General features: G+C 41.7%; 1 protein-coding gene across 38 annotated transcripts in view; it reads left to right on the forward strand.

The window, feature by feature from the left end:
- Window positions 1-21,296, forward strand: part of ST7 (suppression of tumorigenicity 7) — a 241,776-nt gene that overhangs the window by 164,585 nt on the left and 55,895 nt on the right. For all 38 annotated transcript variants that reach the window (XR_012002765.1, XR_012002766.1, XM_072764884.1 and 35 more), the window contains one exon: window positions 17,492-17,606. Coding sequence is in view for 36 of the 38 variants with exons in the window: in XM_072764884.1 (XP_072620985.1) it covers window positions 17,492-17,606 (115 nt within the window). In the remaining 2 variants the exon portion in view is untranslated. The remainder of the gene's footprint in view (window positions 1-17,491; window positions 17,607-21,296) is intronic.

The following is a 21,296-nucleotide window of genomic DNA, read 5'->3' on the forward strand; positions in this document are numbered from 1 at the left end:
CTTTCTCCCTTTCCCTGGGCCAGGGAACACTGTCTTTGTGATTCAAGAGCCCATGGGTGCACAACGGTACTTTCTGAGACCTGAGTCTCTTGGAGCCCTTTAAATATAAGCTTAGTCTCTAGGAGGGCACCCTCCTAATACTCTCCCACTAGTAACATTTTTATTGCTTAAGTAGAGTCAAAAAAGTTCTCAAATACTCTAGACTCCTCTCTTTGCTTCACTTTTCACATTCAGTTAATGTGTACACGTCTTGTAGGCTTCTCTGCCAAAATGTGTACACAGTTGTACAACTGCGCTGCTGTGATCCTCATTCAGGTCACTGTCATCTTTCATCTGGACTATGCGGTTGGTTTCCAGGCTTCTGCTCCTACCCTTGTACAATCCTTTCTCAGGAAAGGTGTTTAAAAACTCAGATCAGAACTAGTCATGTTCCTACTTAAAAGCCTCCAGTGATTTACTCTTACATTTAGAATGAAATGCAAACTCTTTATAAGGCCTGTAAGCCCTGTATAATCTGCTCCCTGCTTACTCTTCCGAATTCAGCTTATGCTATTGTTTTCCCTCATTCACTAGGCTATAGCTACATTAGGTTCTTTCCGAGTATTCCTAGTTTGCTTGTTCCTTCCTTAGGCACTTTGTGCAGACACTTGTCTTTGCCTGGAGTACTCTGCTCCAGATCCTCACTGGGCTGGGTCCAACTTGTCATTTAAGCTAACCTAGAATATCACCTTAGAAGAGCTTTCCCTGATACCCAGGTGTAGGAGCACGGTGCATATTGGGCCCAACTTCACCCCATGCACACACACTCATAGATACTCACACTATCATTCTCAATCATATTACTGTCTTATTTTTTTTAAGATTTTATTTTTATTTATTCATGAGAGATACACACAAAGAGGTAGAGACACAAGCAGAAGGAGAAGCAGGCTCCATGCAGCAAGCCTGATGCAGGACTCAACCATGGACCCTGGAATTATGCCCTGAGCCAAAGGCGGATGCTCAACCGCTGAGCCACCCAGGTGTCCCAACTGTCTTATTATTTTTTTTATTGCCCTTCCATTTTTGAAATCTTATTTATTTGTTCACCTACTTATTGTCTACATTGCCTACCTCCACCAGAAAGTAAACGCCACAAGGACAGGAACTTTATTTTGTTCCCTGGTACATGACAGCTTCTCATTTAATTTTGTTGAACGAGTGGATGGATGTATAGTTGCCTGGGGGGGGAATAGACAGGAGTACTTCCCACCTACGTCCCACCAAATGCAAAAGTGAAGACCTGACTGAGAATCACAACCCCCCCACCTTAAGAGCTCTTTTCTGTCCTGAACAAATGGAAGTTTATTAAGTTTCTTTAGCAAATGCTTGTCTGATTATAGATTAGGCAAGATTTCATTTCTGTTGCTCTCTTGGGTAGGTATGAGAAGGCTGCTCAGCCCAACTGTTATATGGCCAGGTGTTCAGTTATGTATGGTTACTGTCCGAGAACCCACTCTTGCTCTCTGTCTCTGCCACTCCCAGTGTGGAATCTCTTGAAGAAGAGCTGCAGCTCCCTCAGCTTTCTCTGCTATGGTTTAATCAAGTCTCATTTGTAGTTTAGGGAAATTTGTCTTAGGGAAGTAGTAGTCTTAAGGAAATTTGTTAAAATCTCTCATTCAGTGGCTCTGCCAGCCACTCCTCCTATCCCTGTTGTTTTCATCACAAATACAGATTTTTCTCCTTTTGTAACACTTCCCTATCATTTTCATAGGTTTGTGGGAGGGAGAGGAGGTAGACATATTTGTTTAGTTTTTCATCTCAATTTGTAAGTTTTCATCTCAATTTGAACTTTTCCTGAGTTCTTTTACTACAGTGATGTAGGATGCATACCAGCTTCTTTTTTTTTTTTTTTTAAGATTTTATTTATTTATTCATGAGAGACACAGAGAGAGAGGGACACACACAGAGACACAGGCAGAGGGAGAAGCAGGCTCCATGCGGGGAGCCCGATGTGGGACTCGATCCCGGGACTCCAGGACCACATCCTGGGCCGAAGGTGGCACTAAACCGCTGAGCCACCCGGGCTGCTCTCATAATAGCTTCTTGTGTAGACTTGGAGTCAATGTGTTAATAAATAACTCTGTTTGCTGTTCTCTTACACCCCTGATTTCAAAAAGGGAAATTTATTTAGACTTTTCTCTAAAGAGTAAGAGTTCAGTATGTCCCTTTCACAAACATAGAAATATTACTCTTGTCTGCTGTAATTTCGTTTTTCGATCTTGCCTTCTATTCTTCAGCAATAGAAATACTCACATCCAAATGCTCTGGGTTTAATTTAATGGGTCTTGGTGGAACAATCTCAGTGGATTGTAAGTCCAGTTTGAGAGATTTAAGAGGTAGAGTTGAAAGAAATTGGAAATTCATTGGAAAGATTTCTTCTGTTTTTGTTTTTACGTTCAGGGCATTGGTTATAGTGTGAGAGAGCATGCAGGAAAACTCGTGGATGACTTGAATTTCTAGCTTGGAAAACTGGAGAGGCAATGGTACGTACCATCATGAGGATTGAGATTGTAGTATAAGTACCTGGTTTGGGGGAGGTGGGAGGACAGGAGGAATTTAGATAATGCTACTTTTGCAGTAGCAGGTCATTGCAATGGAAATATCTAGTAGGTGGTGGGATGTATAGACCTTGAGCAGAGGAGACCTGGGCTATAAGAAGTTCTGGTAATGATCAGCATGGAAGGTGATTAAAACCATAAATGAGGATGAGGTCATCTAGGGAAGAGTGAATAAAGTTTAAAGGAAAAAAAAAAGGACTGGAGAGGAGTGCAGAATAGGTTGATGAAAGGAGACTTGAAAAGAAGTTACTAGTGAAGTAGATAGAAAATTTGGAGAATATTCTATTATGAAAACCATAATAGAAAGGAAAATGAATATGAGATCAGAACAATTCTTATCATCATACTTGTCATAAATTACATATTCAGTGAATATTTATCATGGAGAAAATATTTATTACATTTTACTCCAAAGAAGTGGTTGGTAATTTGGCTAAAGCAAGATCAGTGAGATGTAAAGGCTGAAAATAGATGGCATTGTATCGTCAACTGTGAGGTAACACGTCTATTGGAGATGACTCTTGCAATAGGCTTTAAATATAAAAGGAGAAGAAAGAGGTGATCATAACCAGAAGGGAACATGAACCTGAGCACTTTGAGATGTTGATGGAAAAACACCGAGAAGAAAGGGAGAAGTTGGACATATATACACAATAGAGGGGCATCGTTGATAGAGTGAAGTCCTGAGGAGTGTACAGTGTTGAATTCCAGAGCACAGGAGGGAAGGAAGAGTCTAAAGGAGGGGTTCCATGCATGGCTGGCAGGGATACACAGGTCTGGATGCAGATGGGGATTGTGATAGAGAAATAGGGCTAAAGAATGGAGGGGGGCCCTTCCTGTTGATTGGTTCTCTTGATTAAATTAGACGACAAGATGTTCTGCTGAGAGTTAATTGGGAGGACTGTGGAGAGAGTTATGGAATGTGGGAGAGAAGTCACCAGAGACATTTACTAGAGGTGTGCTAGGCAGTCTCAGCCCTGCAGAAGTTGGAGATCATTGTATTTCAGTTCTTTCAAACCTTACAGTTGTGTTCTTCAGCCTGGATGTTGGGGCAGAAGTGATAGACATCTGGTTTGACCCAAGGTCAGGTGTTACTGGGTGAGTGAAATGGACAGGTGAGGATGTCAGGTGCTTGTGGTAAGATGATGAGCCATGGGCTCTAGGCGGAAGAGAGGGGGAAGGGAGGCAAGGAAGGTAAGAAGGGACGATGGATTCGTTGTTTCCAAAAACAGGCGTCTATTGGGGGCCTGCAAGGTGGTGGTCCCACTTCTAGGCACCCAGTACATGACGGAGAACAAGACAGCCAGCAATTACAGATGCCTTGGAACAATTATTACTGAAGAGGGGACGTGGGTGATAAAGACAATCACAGACTGTGGTGAGCACTATGAAAAAAATAAAAAGGCTGCTGTGACAGAGGGTAACCAGGAGGGGCTACAGAACAGCATGTTACAGAGAAAGAGCTCATCCAGAGACCCTGGAAAGAATTGGACAAGAATGAAAAGGAGTCTGAGGTGAGTAAAGGGAAGGACGGAATGAGATGAACTTGAAAAGGCAGGCAGGAGCTTTGTCACTTAGGGCTTTGCAGGAAATAAGGGTTTGGATTCATTGTTAAGTATAGGGGAAACTGGTTAACACGTAATGCAGGGCGGGTATAACCTCACTGATGTTTTTTAGCTACATTGTTGAGAATGGAGGGCGAGGATGAGAACGGGAATCCAGGTAAGGAGTTAGAATAGCAGTCTAGGCAAACCTGATGAGGGTTTAGAATTGGGGGTGGTCATGGAGAAGTGGATGATTTTGAGATATATTTGGACATAGAATCCATAGGATTTTACTAAGGCAAATTTTATTGGCTCTACTTTCAAAATATAGATAGAGTCCTACCACTTCTTACTGTGTCCACAGCCATCCCCTTGGTAGGGCCTGAGGTTAAAAGTAAGAATATGCAGGGATGCCTGGGTGGGTCACTGGATTAAGCACCTGATTCTTGATTTCAGCTCAGGTCATGATCTCAGGGTCATGAGATCAAGCGCGGAGTTGGCTCCCTTCTCATAGGCAGTCTGCATGAGATTCTCTGTTTCCCTCTGCTCCCCCCTCCCCACCCACATGCTCTCTCTCTTTCAAATAAAAATAAATTTTTGAAAAAAAAAAAAAGTATGCAGCCAGGTGACCAAATCCTCAGTGTAGGAGGACATGTTACCTGATAGAAAACATGATTGAATGATGGTGGCAAGTGCTGGAGCATTATGGCATGACTTTCAGAAGAGGAGGAACTGTCACCCAAGGGCAGGGCTGAGCAGTAATGGCCTGGATGTGCTTTGGGGAACTAGAAGAAGCCAGCCTGACATTCTTCGTGGTAGACACAAGGTTTTTTGGGGGGGGCGGAGGAATGGGGAATTAGCTGCAAGAAAAGCAGTGAACTTAGGTTTGTGTTGCATAAATGTTTCATGGAAGTGTGGGGGGAATTTGTATATCGTGAGCTCAGGTTCCAGCAATAGAGTGGAAAGACCTGGGGAGGAAAGGGAACACCAGAAGGCAGAGTGATGACAGAGCAGTGTGGGGATTAATGTCAAAGGTTGAGGTATTGACCTTCTGCCCGTTGCTATAAAAATCTTTCATAATACTTGACTTTCAGCATGACCCTGTTGTGAGATCTCTGCCAGGGCGAGTATTTGTTAACTGTGCCCCGGATAACCAAATGAGTTAATCTCCTGACTAGGGTTATTTACCATTACCCATGTGAATGTGGAAGGGTGTGTGCCAAACACAGTTATTGTGGTTTTGGCATAAAAAAGTCCTCTCTGACAGTGATTGTTGGCTGGTGTGTTCAGTTGCTTGTTGAGGCCACTCCTGGAACAGGAGAGCAATGCCATGTCATCACAGAGGGAAGGATGCTTATCGTCCTGTTTTCCGTTACTGGGCCTGCTTCCAAGCCATTTGAAATATGCATTAAGTCGTTCAGATTTGTTCATGATCTCAAGGCCAGGGTACAGCCCTATTGAATCTGTTTAAGATGATAAAGGAAATGTTTTACTCAAACTGTTACCTGTCAGTTTTAAGGAGGGTACAAATCATTCTCTTCCTCCAAACAGGAAACTTCTTCCTGCCCTTGTCTCCAACTTCACCCTTGCAGAAATTTTACATTCACATGATAACGTGGATAATACAATGGTGCTATCAGACCCTTGCTTTTGGAAAGGAAAGTTCTTAGACTTCTTCAAGGGCGGTAAAGAATTGCCAGTGAGGAGGGTAGAGGTTAAAGGAGAGAATCATCTTGAAGAAGATTCCTAAATTCTTTTATTTTTAAGATTTTATTTATTTATTCATGAGAGACACACAGAAAGAGAGGCAGAGACACAGACAGAGGGAGAAGCAGACTCACCACGGGGAGCCCGATGTGGGACTCGATCCCTAGACCCCGGGATCACGACCTGAGCCAAAGGCAGATGCTCAACCACTGAGCCACCCAGGCGTCCCAGATTCCTAAATTCTGACCAGGGTTATGCTTTTATCCTTATCTGATTGAGGATTAAATGCACGAGAGCATTTTATACTGGAAATATTTCTGTTAGGATCTGCATAAATGCAAAACTTGTCTTGTTCACTAGCAAATCTAAGGAAGATTTCTCTTTCAGGAATGAATGGAGTGTACTTTTGATGAGAAAAGTAGATAAGTATTTAGGTAATCTTCCAACCCTCTGAGTCATTACAGAACTATCAGAGGATTTGCATCGTGCCTACAACTGTTTCTGTCCTCAGTTCAGTTATTGGTGATGCGTTTATTTACATTGTGGGCTCAGTTTCATGAAGAACTAGCTCACTGGTGATGTAATTGTCCACACAGATCATGTATTGATCATATCACTTTTCAATAGATGCAGCTTAATATTTTCCTTTAGATCAGCTCTGAAAATGACATTTTCTTATTAATATCTGTCCAAGCCTCTCACGACTGCATTTTATAGTGATCTGTGCAAATGGAACTCTCCGAGGTCTCTCAGGACTCTGGTAAACAATTCCTTCTTTCCTTTCACGGCCCTTAGTGTCAGTAAAAATCACTGATGAAATAATAGCCATGCGATACAAAGTGTCTTTTCTATTTTCTGTTTATGCCTTTTTTTTTGAAGCTGTAATTAAATAATGTCAAACTTGCAAACATAACAAAATAGTATCTGCTGTTTGAATATAATACAGGCCAAATTCTATAAACTTTAATTAAGTCAAGCTTGCATTGACCTCAGAAGGAATCTGGTTGAGGATCTCTTTTAATTACCTCTGCCTTAAAATATGTAAGAATTTTCACATTGCTTTTCTCACTCATAGAACAATACATGGATAGCTAAACTAATAGATACAAATCAAACTTGAAAGGTTTAAACTGTTGTTTTCATCCTGTAAGTCAGCTGAGAAAAAGCATACAGACTGCAGTTCTAAATTATGTCCATAGAGTATTTCAAATCCAGTGAATTAACTCTCCTTTTTTTTTTTTCTATTCGAGCTCGTAAATGTTAACCTCAGAAGTGCCTCAGATTCTTCCATTGAAATAAACTTGAACTGACAATAGCCAGATGATGTAAAATTGAAACTGAAATTCTATCCTTGGCCCATCCCATGTTCTTCCCCATAGGTATTAGAAGAATCGTAGGAGAGTTAGTGTTTTCATTGTACGTGAACTGTAATATTTGGGCAAAGCAGGGCATATAAATTACTGACTGCCAGGAGAAAGCAATTACCAGCATAGAGAAGATAGCTGGCAATAAATAAACAGAACTATGCTAGATAGTGAGTGAGTTTAAAGATTTATTTAGAATGACTTAGTTTATGGGAAACAGGCCTTTATATTTATCATATGCCTTCATTCAAGTTTCTTAATAGAAAGGCTAATTACACCACCAAAGCCATTTCTTTTTTGTTCAGTAAAGCCATTTCTTTTTTGTTCAGTATGTTTAAAATAAAGAAATAATTGGGGATATGCTATATTGCACAACTAAAATCACAAACAAAACTAGTCACTCACAGCAAAGCAAGCAAATAGCACTTGGAAAATGCAGTGCACCTGGGTACACATTGTGTAAGATGACGGCTCCCATTTGTCAAGCTCCCACGTGTGTCTGAGTGTGCTGTGAGCTAGGTGTTACCCCAGTCTTGCAGATGAGACAGATCGGCTCCAGTGGTGCTAAGAAACTACTGTCCCTGAATGGGAACCCCACCCCATCCGATTACGAAGGCGGCGGTGCTCTTGGCTTCTATAATGTGCCACCACCTCTCCCACGATGAAGCCTTTCCAGCAGCCCCACTGCTATGTCCAATGCCTTCTTTTGTATTTTGAAAACGATGTACCATGGGAACCTTTGTAGTTCTGGTGAAGAAGCAAGAGGAAATTTTATGAGGAAGGAGTTTTCTCCCAAGGTGCTCTACCCCAACCTCCACCCCCAACACTAAGGGTTAGAGAGGGGGGTAACTTACCTTACAGTAGGCTTCACTCTGAAGCATCCCTCAAGGTGAAATGACACTCTTCATACCGCATCGGTCAGTGGCCCTTCTTTGGAATTCAGGTGGAGGAGAATTAAGAAGTGGGACATGACGCTGTGATTCATCCGAGATTGGATAATTATCCTGCTTTCATAGGATTCAAGTGCAGTGTATTAAAATCTATTAGATCATTAATTTTTTTTTTGGAGGAAATTTTTTAAGGAAATTCTCTAAATGTTGTTTAGCCAGATATTGACTTTTTCTTAGATGTTATCAATACTTTAAGGAACTGCAGAGTCCACCCCTAAGGGGAAGTGATTGTGCTTCAAAAGGCAGAACATAGAAAACAAAGTGTAACTGATGAAAATTGAACTGTTCTCGACTTGAAGAATTACAAGTGAAAAGGACGGCTAATGAACTTCTAGTTTCAGGAAGCAACTTTAAAATACACACACACACACACACACACTAAATAAATAAAAATAAAATACACACACACACACACACATAAATACAGAGAATAATAAAAATAGCATCACTGCCCAGAATTAAGTGTAATAATAAATAGTAATAAATTAATTAAAAATTCTGTCATCTTTGTTCATCTTTTCTGAAAAGAAATGAAACATTATAATAACACATAAAGCTGTAGCCCCCAAGTGATCACTACCCGCAGGTGGCCTCCTTTGAAGCACCAGCAACTTTGTGATTTCCGTTTGCTCTCCATATATTTCCATAATGTACTCCCATAAATGACATGTAGGATTGTATGAGTTTAAATATATGCTATATTCTACAGAGTATTTCTTAACATCACTTTGTATTTTTCTGCGTTGAGATATATTAGGGTTAGTCCATTCCTTTTGCGTGCTGAACAGCATTTCATCATGTGCATATACCCCACTCGATCAGTCCGTTCCACTGGTCATAATGGTGCTCCCCATTCTGCGTGGATATCACAGAAGGCACTGCTCACAAACTTCTGTGGATGGTTTTTAGGGAACAGAGCTGGACGCAGAAGGTATTGGGTTGTAGAGTTGGCCTTTCTCATTTCTTATTTTTATTACAGTCCGCCAAATCGGGTGTGTGTAAGAGGTGTTATGTTTTCCAAATGTACTATCACTGTGAAACTTTTCTTATGAAGAACTTTTATTTTTTAAAATGTATTCCCGTTAACCAGGGGTTCACAAACTAGCGCCTAAAGGCCAGATCTGGCCTCCTGCCTGTTTTGGTAAGTAACCGCTTACTGCCGCTTTCGTCCTACCATGTCAGAGTTGAGCAGTTGCAAGAGAGACCGTATGGCTCACAAAGCCCAAGACATTGACTCAGTGATCTAATATTCAGCCACATGAACTGATAAATAAGAGGATTTTAGAGGGTGACAGAAACCATGGGAAATAGGCATGTGAATGGGATGACGACATTAGAGAAGGCTGAGAGCGTGCCATATGAGCTGAGACCCAGGACATGAGGCATCCACGGCTCAGAGAGGTTAAGTGGTTTGTGATGTCACATGGGGAGTAAGTGGTAGGAGTGAATTTTAAGCTCAGGATAACCCCACCTATGGGGCTCTTTCCTCTATAATACAGTTGTCTTCTAATCTTATAAACGCAGAACAAAGCAGGTAGGTAAGTGTAGCAGAGAAGCATAAGCAAAATGGTTTAGTTCTCCTGGACTTGGCAGGGCAGAGACTGGGGTGCTGATGTGTTGAAATTTGGAATCGGTACTGATGACTGGGTTTGAATCATAGTCCCAGCACTAACTTTGGCTGAATCACTTAAATTTGCAGCCTTCTTCTTCTTTTTTTTTTTTTAGTGGGGCGGGGATGGGAGGGAGCTCATCTGTAAACTGAGGAGGGTGTTTGGATGATCTCCACGGGCTCTTCTGGCTCTCACTTCCTCTGATGCTGTGACTTTAGGAGGTGGCATTTGATCTGGGGCTTTGGAGGGTGGGGTGATTTTGACAGGCTGCCTTGTAAATGACAGGAAAAGGTATTCCAGGTGGTGAGAACAATTTGAGCAAAAACACAATGGATAGTAACTGTGTAGTTAGGAACACTATAGGAAGAGTTCTGGGAATGGTGTACAACAGTCTGATCTGACAAGGCTAGAGTTTGATCCTATAGAAGACAGGAGACGCAGGATGCATCTGGCACTGAGCTGGGGGAGGGTCTAAAATTATGCTTAGGAGCTGGGGACTTTGTCCTTGGAATTTATAGGATTTGAAAGGCCTTGGGTCTTTTCTTAAGCATCTCTGCCCATTGACTAGTCTCTATGTGACCAGTTCCAGTGATGAAGACTTCTCTAGATCATCTGTTCCATTTTCAGACAGCTTTAAGAGTTAAAACAGATTTTCATTACATTGAGTCATAGTTTATGAGTTCTAATGATATCTTTTCCAAGGTGTCGATAAAGGCATTGGAACATTTTAAATGGTGGAGGAACATGTTCAGGGATATGTAACCCAAGGGCCTGAAGTAGGCCTATTGCAGCACACATATAATATGTACCCCAGAGGTAGAGATAACTTTTAAAAGCCTTTATTTAGAAAGCATTCCATTCATGAAATGTGTATGCACTTATGTTGGATCAGTCAGTGACCAAGAATCTGGTGATAAGCCAGGATTCCTATTCTCACACTCTTCCCAGACTCATGGGGAAGATGGACCAGTAGACCATTGTGACAAGGCCTCTGGGATTTGGGGCAGGAGCACTTGACCTGGCAGATAAGAGGCGAAGAGTCAAAGGGTAGGTAAGGGTTCCTGGAAGTTAAGGAGCTGTCTAGGTTGATCAAGGAGGTGGAAGGGCAAGCACTCCAAGGGGTGGGGAGCATGGAGATAGAAATGTGAATGAATGTGTCCTATTTAAGGAACTAAAAACTGTTCTGTGGTGGGACCATGTGTCTGTGTAGGGAAGTAGCTGGGAATGAGGCTGGCATAGTAGACGGAGACCGGTTGTGAGGGGCTGTGTTGCTATGATAAGGATTTTTTTTTTTTTTTTTTTTTTTTATTTATGATAGTCACAGAGAGAGAGAGAGAGAGAGGCAGAGACACAGGCAGAGGGAGAAGCAGGCTCCATGCTCCGGGAGCCCGACGTGGGATTCGATCCGGGGTCTCCAGGATCGCGCCCTGGGTCAAAGGCAGGCGCCAAACCGCTGCGCCACCCAGGGATCCCTGATAAGGATTTTATATTCTGAATTTGATGAGAATACAATATTTTTCATATGCATATGTATATATGTGTGTGTGTACATATATATACATATACATGTGTGTATATACGTATTTGAAATATATATCTGAAAATACATGTGTATATATATATATATATATTTTTTTTTTTTTTTTTTTTGAGAAAGAGAGAGAGAAAGGGTGAATGAGCACAAGTAGGGGAAGGAGCAGAGAGAGAGAGAGAGTCTTAAGCAGACTCCACATCCAGCAAGGAGCCCAGCGTGGAGCCCAGTTGCACAATCCTGAGATCATGACCTCAGCAAAATCAAGAGTTGGACGCTTAACCAACTGAGCCACCTCGGCACCCCACCAATATATTTTTTAATTGAAGTATAAATGACATATAATATCTTATTAGTCTCAGGTGTATATTATAGTGATTCAATATTTTTATACTGAATGAAATGATCCCCAAGATAACTTGCTACCCTCTGTCATCGTACAAAGCTATCACAATATTATTGACTCTACTACCTTTACTGTACATTACATCCCCTTGACTGACTTCTTTTATAACTGGAAGTTTGTACCCCTTAATCCCCTTCTCCTTTTTTCTCCCACCCCCAGCCCTTCCCCACTCTGGTAACCAACAATGTGTTTCTTATATCTATGAGTCTGTTTTTCTGTTTTATTTTGTTTATTCACTTGTGTTGTTTTTTAGATTCCACATATAAATGAGATCATAGGGTATTTGTCTTTCGTTGACTTATTTCACTTAGCATAATCTTCTAAGTGGATCCATCCACGTGATTGCAAATGGTGAGGTTTCATTCTTTTTATAGCTGAGTAATACCTCCTTTATCCATTCATCTATCAATGGACACTGAATTGCTTCCATATCTTAGCTCTGGTAAACAATGCAGCAAACCTAAGGGTTTGCATCTCTTTTGGTGGGTATTTTCATCATCTTCAGTTAAATACCTAGAAGTAGAATTGCTGGATCATATGGTAATTTTATTTTTAATTTTTTTCCATACTGTTTTCCATAGTGGCTATACCAATTTACATTTCCTCCAGCAGTACACCAGGGCACCCTTTTCTCCACATTTTCACCAAAACATGTTGTTTTATGTATTTTTGATAATATCTGACAGGTGCGAAATGATATCTCATGGTGGTTTTGATTTACATTTCCCTGGTGATTAATGATGTTGAGCATCTTTTCATGTGCCTGTTAGCCATCTGTATTATCTTCTTTGGAAAATTTCTATTCACATTCCCTGTTAATTTTTAAAGTGAGTTACTTGTTTTTTGATATTAAAAGTCAGTATTCTCCTTTTTTTCACTTCTTTATCCATTTTATTCTTTTTAAAATTTTAGTTTCAGTATAGTTAATATACAATTTTACATTTGTTTCAGGTGTATAATTTAGTGATTCAACAATTTTGTGCATTACTCTGCATCATGATAAGTGTACTCTTACTCCCCATTACCTATTTCACCCATCCCCCTAGCCACTTCCCCTCTGGTAACCATCATTTGTTCTCTATACTTAAGAGTTTATTTTTGGTTTGTCTCTTTCTTCCTTTGTTCGTTAGTTTTGTTTCTTAAATTCTACATATGAGTGAAATCATATGGTATTTGTCTTTCTCTGACTTATTTCATTTAGCATTACACTCTCTAGATCCATCCGTGTTGTTGCAATAGCAAGATTTCATTCTTTTTTAGAGTAGCCAATATTCTTAAAAATAGTTTTTCCTCTCCAATTTATAGAATGTACATATACATTCCTCTTAAAAATATTAGAACATATGGAAAACATGAAGAATTAGAAATCATCTCTAATCTCACTAATCATAAATAACCACTGTTAAAACATTTTGCCATTTTTCTAACCAATTGTGGTTCTATGCCTAGATACAGACGAAAAGCATGATCTTATTGCAAAGTAGAGTTTGTATCCTGCCTTTTCTATTATAATGCTGTGTGTCAGCATTTCCTAGGCCGTGTCGTTAAAAATTGTTTGAGAATTTAACTATTAATGTTGACATATAAAAGCCCAAATGATGACTGTGCCTTATAGTTAAATGCCTTATAATGGGTTAAATTTTAAGTTTCTTGCATTTTTTACTATCTTTTTAAAAGATGTATTTATTAGAGAGAGAGAGAGAGAGCACATGTGCGCATGTGTACATGGTGGGGAAGGGTCAGAGGGAGAGGGAGTGAGAATCTTTTTTTTTTTTTTTTTATGATAGTCACACACACACACACAGAGGCAGAGACACAGGCAGAGGAAGAAGCAGGCTCCATGCACCGGGAGCCCGACGTGGGATTCGATCCAGGGTCTCCAGGATCGCGCCCTGGGCCAAAGGCAGGCGCCAAACCGCTGTGCCACCCAGGGATCCCGGGAGTGAGAATCTTAAGCAGACTCCCTGCATTAGGGGGGGAGCCCCAAACCGGGTTTGATCCCACCACCCCCAGATCACAACTTGAGTCAAGAGTTGGCTGCTTTCACCCACTGAGCCACCCAGGCACCCTGCATTTTCCACTATTACAAATAATGTGATACACAGCCTTGTTTGTAAACTTGGATTCACATCTGCCTATTTCCTTGGGGCCATGTCAGTGGTTGCCCCTTAAGCAAGAGTGTGATGGACTCAAGTGTGTATATTTGAAAAGCCGTCTAACAGCGGTGTGAAGCGTGGGCCAGAGGCAAGCAGAGAAAAGATGCTGTTTGAACAATTTAGGCCAAATATAAGGGTGTGAACTAAGTTATTGGCAGCAGGTCAGAGAAAAGAGGACATGGTAAGATTCTTCAGGTGTTTTTGTTTTTGTTTTTGTTTTTTTTTCTTGGAAGTGAATTTATTTTTAATTAATTAATTAATTTTTTAATAATAAATTTATTTTTTATTGGTGTTCAGTTTACCAATATACAGAATAACACAGATTCTTCAGGTGTTTGCTTGAACACGTGTGACAGAGCTCTCTGGGAACTTGCTGGAAGCTATTAGCCTTTGGTACATATTTGTTCAGGGGTTTGGGGACCTTTAGGGTGGCTGTAGTTGGTAAGGCAAAGAAAGTAGCGGAGATTCATGGCTCTCTTCTCTGAGATAGGAAATACCAAGAGGGAAGAACGAGTTTGAGGGGTTGGCTTGGGGAGGAGAAATTTATGAGACCAGTATTAGATGCACCAGGTAAAACTGTGAGGGAGACCGTTTACAAATTGAGTTAGCAGCTTGGGAGAGAGGTCAGAGCTGGATGTTGAGAACATGGGAGCCATCTTCACAAAGGTGGTAATTAATATCGAGACCCTGGACACAAGAGCAGTCCTGGATATCTGGGTGTTTATGAGAAGAGTACTGGACCAGGGAGGCTACTTACTCCTAAGTAGGAGACAAGGGGGAAACTAGAGAAGGAGTGAGGAGCTAAGAGCAGAGGAATTCAGAAGAGAATGGTGTCGAGGAAGCCAAAAGAGACAAGAATTTCAAGGAAAAAGTCATCAAACCGTCAAATGTTGCAGAGGTCAAGCAAGGAAAGGACTGGAAGGTATCCATAGGAGCAATTTAAGTCACGTGTAAATGTGGGAGGAGCAGATTCCGAGGAGCTGTGGGGTGGAAGCCCGAGTATAGCTGTGCAGTGAGACAAGAAGGGAGCCGAGGGAGCAGAGTGTGCGTGGCTTTTTTTCTAAGAGAGCTTGTTGTGAAGGGCTGGGGAGGGCAAGGTGATAGCTCCAGTGAGATGGGGCAGTGGAAGTTTGCTTTTCTTTTCTCTTTTTTTTTTTTTTTTTTTAAGATTTTATTTATTTATTCATGAGATACACACAGAGAGAAAGAGAGAGAGAGAGACAGGCAGAGGGAGAAGCAGGCTCCATGCAGCGACCCCGATGCGGGACTCGATCCCGGGACTCCAGGATCACGCCCTGGGCCGAAAGCAGGCGCCAAACCACTGAGCCACCCGGGATCCCCAAGTTTGCTTTTCCTTATTTACATTTAAACGAGGAAAGCTAGATTTCCAGATCATATGACTTTGATTAGTTCTCTGACATTTGCTGTTTGCCATGTGTAAAATCTTTTTTTTTTTTTTTTTTTTTTTTTTGGTGATTATTTTTTTGGATGCTGTATACTCTTTCCAAGCTTCCAATGAAAGCACTGCTGCCCAGACTGCTAGCATCCTGCTTCAAGTTCTGCTGAAACAGGCCGAGACTCCTGTGTTTGCTCACAGAGTCTCATTGGATCTTAGTAAGACTCCCCTCTCAGTTTTTAAGCTTCACCATGCTACTATTTGGAATTACAGTTTCAAAATTACAGAACATGACGTGTGTCCTTGAAGTTTGACCTTTACCTGAAGAATTGGTCAAAAATGGTAAATGTTTAAATGTTGCAGTTTAGAGAATGTCTTTATTGTGTTGCCAAATGCTGAATGACAGGGAGCTTTAATTCTAACAAGCTCTAATTAGAGAGAGGGGGGAAAAATCAAAGGGTGATGTCAACCAGAATCAAAGTGAACCAGAACAAGAAATACTTTTATTGGTTGCAGAACATTAACAATGCGTGGTGTGTAGTCTTATTCACTTCCTTTACTAGCAATGGAAGTACTGCAGGCGGTCTCTAGGGGGCTCAGACAGTCTTATTGAACACATAATCATTTTGATAATTGTTTCTCGCTGGTAACACAATGCTGTTTGGGGCTGCAGAAAATTATTTATTTTTAGAGATAGGCTAAAGAATTCTTAGCTTTAAAAAAACAAGACAACATGGCGAATATTTCCAGTGTAGGAAGAAGTGGACAGTCAAGGCAACATATCCACTGGTTTCCTGCTTAACAGTGAATTAGCCTATTTTTAAAAAATATTTTATTTATTTATTCATGAGAGACACAGAGAAAGAGAGGCAGAGACACAGGCAGAGGGAGAAGCAGGCTCCATGCAGGGCCCCGGATGCGAGACTTGATTCTGGGATCCCAGGATCACACCCTGGGCCGAAGGCAGACGCCCAACCGCTGAGTCACCCAGGCATCCCGAGTTAGCCTATTTTTGAGTATTATTTCTCTTACTTAGAACAATTACTTTAAGGATATTGACGTAAAAGGAGTTAAATAAAGGATACACACACGTACAAATACTTCAGTGGACACCGACATGGGCATGTATACCATGTAGGTGCAGGATTGTGCTGTGTAAGGAGCCCGGTTCTCTTTCCCTAGGATGGAGCTTACTTTGAAATTCTTGGTCCTTTCTTCTTCCTTTGCCTCCCAGTGAAGTTCAGTATTACATCTTTTAACTCCCTTTGCGACCCCTCCTGCTCCCCATCCTGTCTAGAACCTTCAGGCCATTCCTTTAATCATTCTTTCCTCATTCTAGCCAACTCTCCTTGCTCCTTGACTTTCTACGGGATCTGATTCAACCTGCCCGGGTGCAACCTCCTCATGTCATCATGTGACTGTGCCGGGGCTGCTGAGCCCTGCTAGCTAGAAGCGGCCAAGCGTGCCAGTTGTAGCCTCCGTGAATTCATGGGCCCCAGTTTGCTAAGCCCTCAAGAAGGCCTTAGCAATCCTAGACGGGCCCCCAAGCAGTTCTTCCCTGTATGGCCACTCTGCACGCCCACCCCCATCTTTAGGCTTCCTCCCTGTCACCTGTTCCCTCTGTTTCAGAAAATGATCTTGACTCCTATCTTTTGGAGGCCACCAGGCAGGAATTCCCGATCGTCCTCCTTTCTGCTACTCTCTGTCGCTACCTACACATTTTCTCAACCCTTCTATCGCCTTCTAGTTCTTTTCCTGCTTTTTCTCCAAAACTTTGTCACCAGGCCGCTCCAAAAGAAGAGTGCCTGCTTGCTTCCCTTTCTGTTCTCTGGCTTTCATCAAACTGCTCTTGACGAAGTTAAACTGTCAACGCCTGTGAGGTATAGTGTTCAACCTTTACCTAATTTGCCGCTATCGTATTTTAATATTACTGAGTGCTACCTCTAAGCATCGTGTTCAGTTTTTATGAAACCTCCTCTCTTTGGGATTTTCTTCCATCTTAGGTTCTCGCTACTTCAAAGCTGCCATTTTCCCAAAATAGCAGGAAAAGATTTGAACGTTTAATTCTTCACAAAATAATAATTGTTATGAATGCTTATAATTCAGTATCTCCTATCCTTCTAAAACTATACTTTTTCGTCATATGAATATGTCATAGTTTAGTACTTGTGACACTTTTAGAAAGTAAGAAATATATATTAATTATCCTTGATTTCTTCTTTCCTAGTTAATGAAGGAGTTCCCCTTGCTGAGCATGTTCAACATCCATGAAAACCTTTTAGAAGCCCTTCTGGAACTACAGGCATATGCTGATGTTCAGGCAGTCTTAGCAAAGTATGATGGTAAGTTCTTGGTATCTTTATCTACTTGAGTATTAGAGAGTATTTTTCTCTTCTTGTTGTGTTTCGTGTGATTAGATCGGAAAGATCATTTCACATAGTACAGGACTTTGATAACGATCCACTTAGAGAATTTTCACCTACAGTTTTATGATGGCATTTTATAGGATCTGAGAGTTTAATGGTTGGTTAGTGGGGCCAGAAGTGTCCAGTGGTCTGCGCTACATTCCTGTCCCCCCTCCCAGTAGGTTCCCTTTCTCCTCTTCCTGTCAACAGGAGCTATTTATGCACTGCTTTAGTGCCGCCATGGTCGGGATCGCTCAGAACCTCTGCAGGCCCCACATATCCTGTTGGGACAGCCCCGACTGTTCGAGCTCCTGCTAGGACCCCACGTCGGATGACTGTGACCACTCCTGTTTGGTCATGTTGATCCTTTGAAGCAACGTAGAACAGCTAGTAGCCCTTACTACAGCCCTTGCGACAGCTCAGGAAATATTTGAAGATAAAAGTTAAGGTGCCCTTCGTCCCAGGTCTTCTCCTTCTTAGCTTGTCACCTTTTCTCTGTTTCAGAAAATGATCTTGACTCCTATCTTTTTGAGGCCACCAGGCAGGAATTCCTGATCGTCCCCCCTTTCTGCTACACCTACACATTTTCTCAACCAGGGAATATCCTACCCCCCCCTTCACCCCCATTTCTTTACGTGAAGGGCTTTGAAGTTCCTTCATTCAGGTTACTTACCCATGAGCTTATTTCATTTTGCCATTTCTTAATAAACCAGAAAAATAAACTGACACATCTCAGAGATTTCCAAACTCTTGTGTTATGTTGCCATTGTCTGTGAATTCACTGTTTGATGAATTGCATATGAATTATCCACATTAATTCCCTGCCATGACGTAGCTCCTGGAATCTCTGCAGAATTTTATATTATTCTACCTATTTCATTAACTCTCTCCCCAAGATAAACATGTTTGCTTATAGAATGGATGTTAGGGGGTGATTACCACACGCTCATTTTTTGCTTTAAAAAGTATTCTGTTTCTAGTAAGCATCTTCAGGACATTTAAAGAACTACTCAGGTCAAAATTTCCAGGAATTCCTCAGACACATAGAACAAAGGATTTTATTTTAACACACAGTTCTTCATAAGGGATCCCTGAAGCAGGTTGGAGTTGTTACCTCCTACAGTTGGGGAAACTGAGGCACTGGGCGACTTAGCTGTGTTTTGTTGTTTTTTTGTTAATTCCTGCTCAAATCAGTGGAAGCTATAAGCCCGCAGCCAGTGATGGCATTACTTGGCCTGTGCAAACATAAGCACCCCGTGTAACAAGATACAGGCTACCTAGTATGGAACTGATTTTAGGAAGAGAGAAAAGTATTTGTGGCGTGCTTGACAGTAAACAAAATAAAGACTGTTTGGCCTTCATGTCAGCTCACTTTTGTTCTCTGTTTACTTGCTGGGATCTCACTATTTGGCTGATCTTGGGAATCGAAGCCAGAAGGCTACCTCATAAGCAAAATGCTCATACACCGAGGGTCTTTTGGTACGAAAGGAACCCAGTCCCGTGTACCTGGGTTCAGGTGGCCGTCACATTTCCCAGCTGCTCCCCTGTAGCCGTTGTGCCGTAGCAGCATTCTGGTGTTCTCATCCCTCGTGCTGACCTATGCTCAACCCACTACACCAAGGCTTAGGAAAAAAGATCTAACTGGTAGAGCCTTTGATACCTCAAGTCTCGTAAGGCTCCTCTCGCAGCGATCTCAGCTCATTACAGACATCATCAGCTTTGTGTTATAAGACCGATTGTAAAATGGAGAAATGAACTCATTTGGAGCTTTCTGTGATCTCTATCAATCCCATTGCACAGCCTCAGCTCCACAACAACCAAACGCTGATTTATTAGATTCTGATAACATATGTTCACATTATTTGTTACAACAGCCCGTCCCACCCTCCGCTAAATCTTGGCTCACACTTTGCAAAATTCCTTCGTCGCGAATGGACAAACTCACCATACCAGGGCCCTTGTGTTGAGCTTTGTTTATGTTGTGTACCTGGCAACAGAGATGATGTTCTTATTCATTATTCATGGAAAAAGAGCCTCATTAGTGGCAGGACACAAACTGTTGCTGAGATGCCTTGGTAGGAGTTTTGAGTTCAGCAGTTGTCAATAGACTGCAGATGACCTAACCCCGACTGAATTCTGGAGGGTGTTTTGGTGAGGACTTGGCCCAGGCCTGTGTCATTTACAGTAGAAATAAAATGAAGTGGCTGCTGAAGTTATTGTTCTTGTAGAATGAGCAGCAGTCACACAAGACCGTTAAAAAATCCGCCTCTTGTTTCTCACCCCACACCATAAAAGGGGCTCTTTCAAGGCCATCCCGGCTGCTTTTCCTGGAGACCCAAAGGATCTTGACTGGGTTGTTGCCTCATTTTTCTGGCCCTGTGCAAGAAAGTGTGGGTGCTTTAGAGGGCTTGGAGTACAGACAGCAGTTAGGGGCGCCCTGTTCTTCACCCTAGTTCGGATGTCATCAGTCTTATCCACGAGATGCTGGAGACAGTACTTTGAATCCCAGCCTCTCCATCCCTCTTGATGGAGCCACACCCAGAGCAGCAAGATTATATGTTATCTTTGCAAATTGGAATGCTCTGGTTGGGTAGCTATTTCTTGGATGGTTTATGGGTACAGCGGTCCTCCTTTATTACTTTTGCTAGGTGGCCGAATTTTTCAAATAGCGTGTTGGGAAGTGACACAGTGGGATTTGTGCTGCTTCCCTGACCTTTGCAGAAAGGATTTAGAAATACGACAAGGCACAGGGGTGGGGGTTGCGGGGAGCCAACATGTTCAAAGGAAGGAGGGAGGTAACATATATCCCTTTGCCTCATTCTTTTTGTTCTCCATCTTTAAAAAAAATTTTTTTTTGGCTTTGAGTTTTCAAAGTGACATTTACAAACTCCTCTTACGGTGAAGCACCTGGATCCCTAGTAGGATGGCCAGTTAATTGGTCATACCTCCGTGTAATCTGTAGTCTAATTTAATTTTGCCCTTGAGATAACTTCTCGTGTTATATTATTCCAGCCATTAGTCTGAAGTGCTGTCTTGCTGTCCTCAGGAGTTTTTATACTCTTTTTTCAATTCACTAACCCACATTATGGGTGGGCAGTTTTTTATCCAGGTCCTTCATACAACAGCAGCAACAGCTAGCATTATTGAGTTCTTATGTTTTTGCCAGGGTCGGGTATGAGTCTAAGCTCCACAGATGAACTCACTTATGCATACGAGGCCAACACTGTTATCACTCCTGTTTTATAGCGGTGGTAACTGTACAGAGATAAGTAACTTGTTCAAATGAAGAGCCTAAGAGTCAGAGTAAAGCCATGGAGAGAAAAGAGACAAACTGAGGTCAGTTTTTGTCTAATAAGATGTGAATTCGATGAGGGAAAGAAAGCCAGAATAAAAACTGAGGTGGTCTGACTCCAGGCCCACGGTCTTGGCCGTCATGCTTCCACTGTCTCTGCTGTTGGCGGTATCTTTTTTTTTTTTTTTTGGCGGTATCCTTTTAATTGCTTTTCATTAATGCCGTTCTTCTTGTTATTATTAGCTTCAGTTTATCAAGAACCTACCGTGTGCCAAGCAGGTTATGCATATTACCTGTAACCCTCAATAACCTTGCAAGGAGATAGTTATTCCATT

Source organism: Vulpes vulpes, chromosome 7 (assembly GCF_048418805.1).
Source record: "Vulpes vulpes isolate BD-2025 chromosome 7, VulVul3, whole genome shotgun sequence".
Classification (NCBI taxonomy): domain Eukaryota; kingdom Metazoa; phylum Chordata; class Mammalia; order Carnivora; family Canidae; genus Vulpes; species Vulpes vulpes.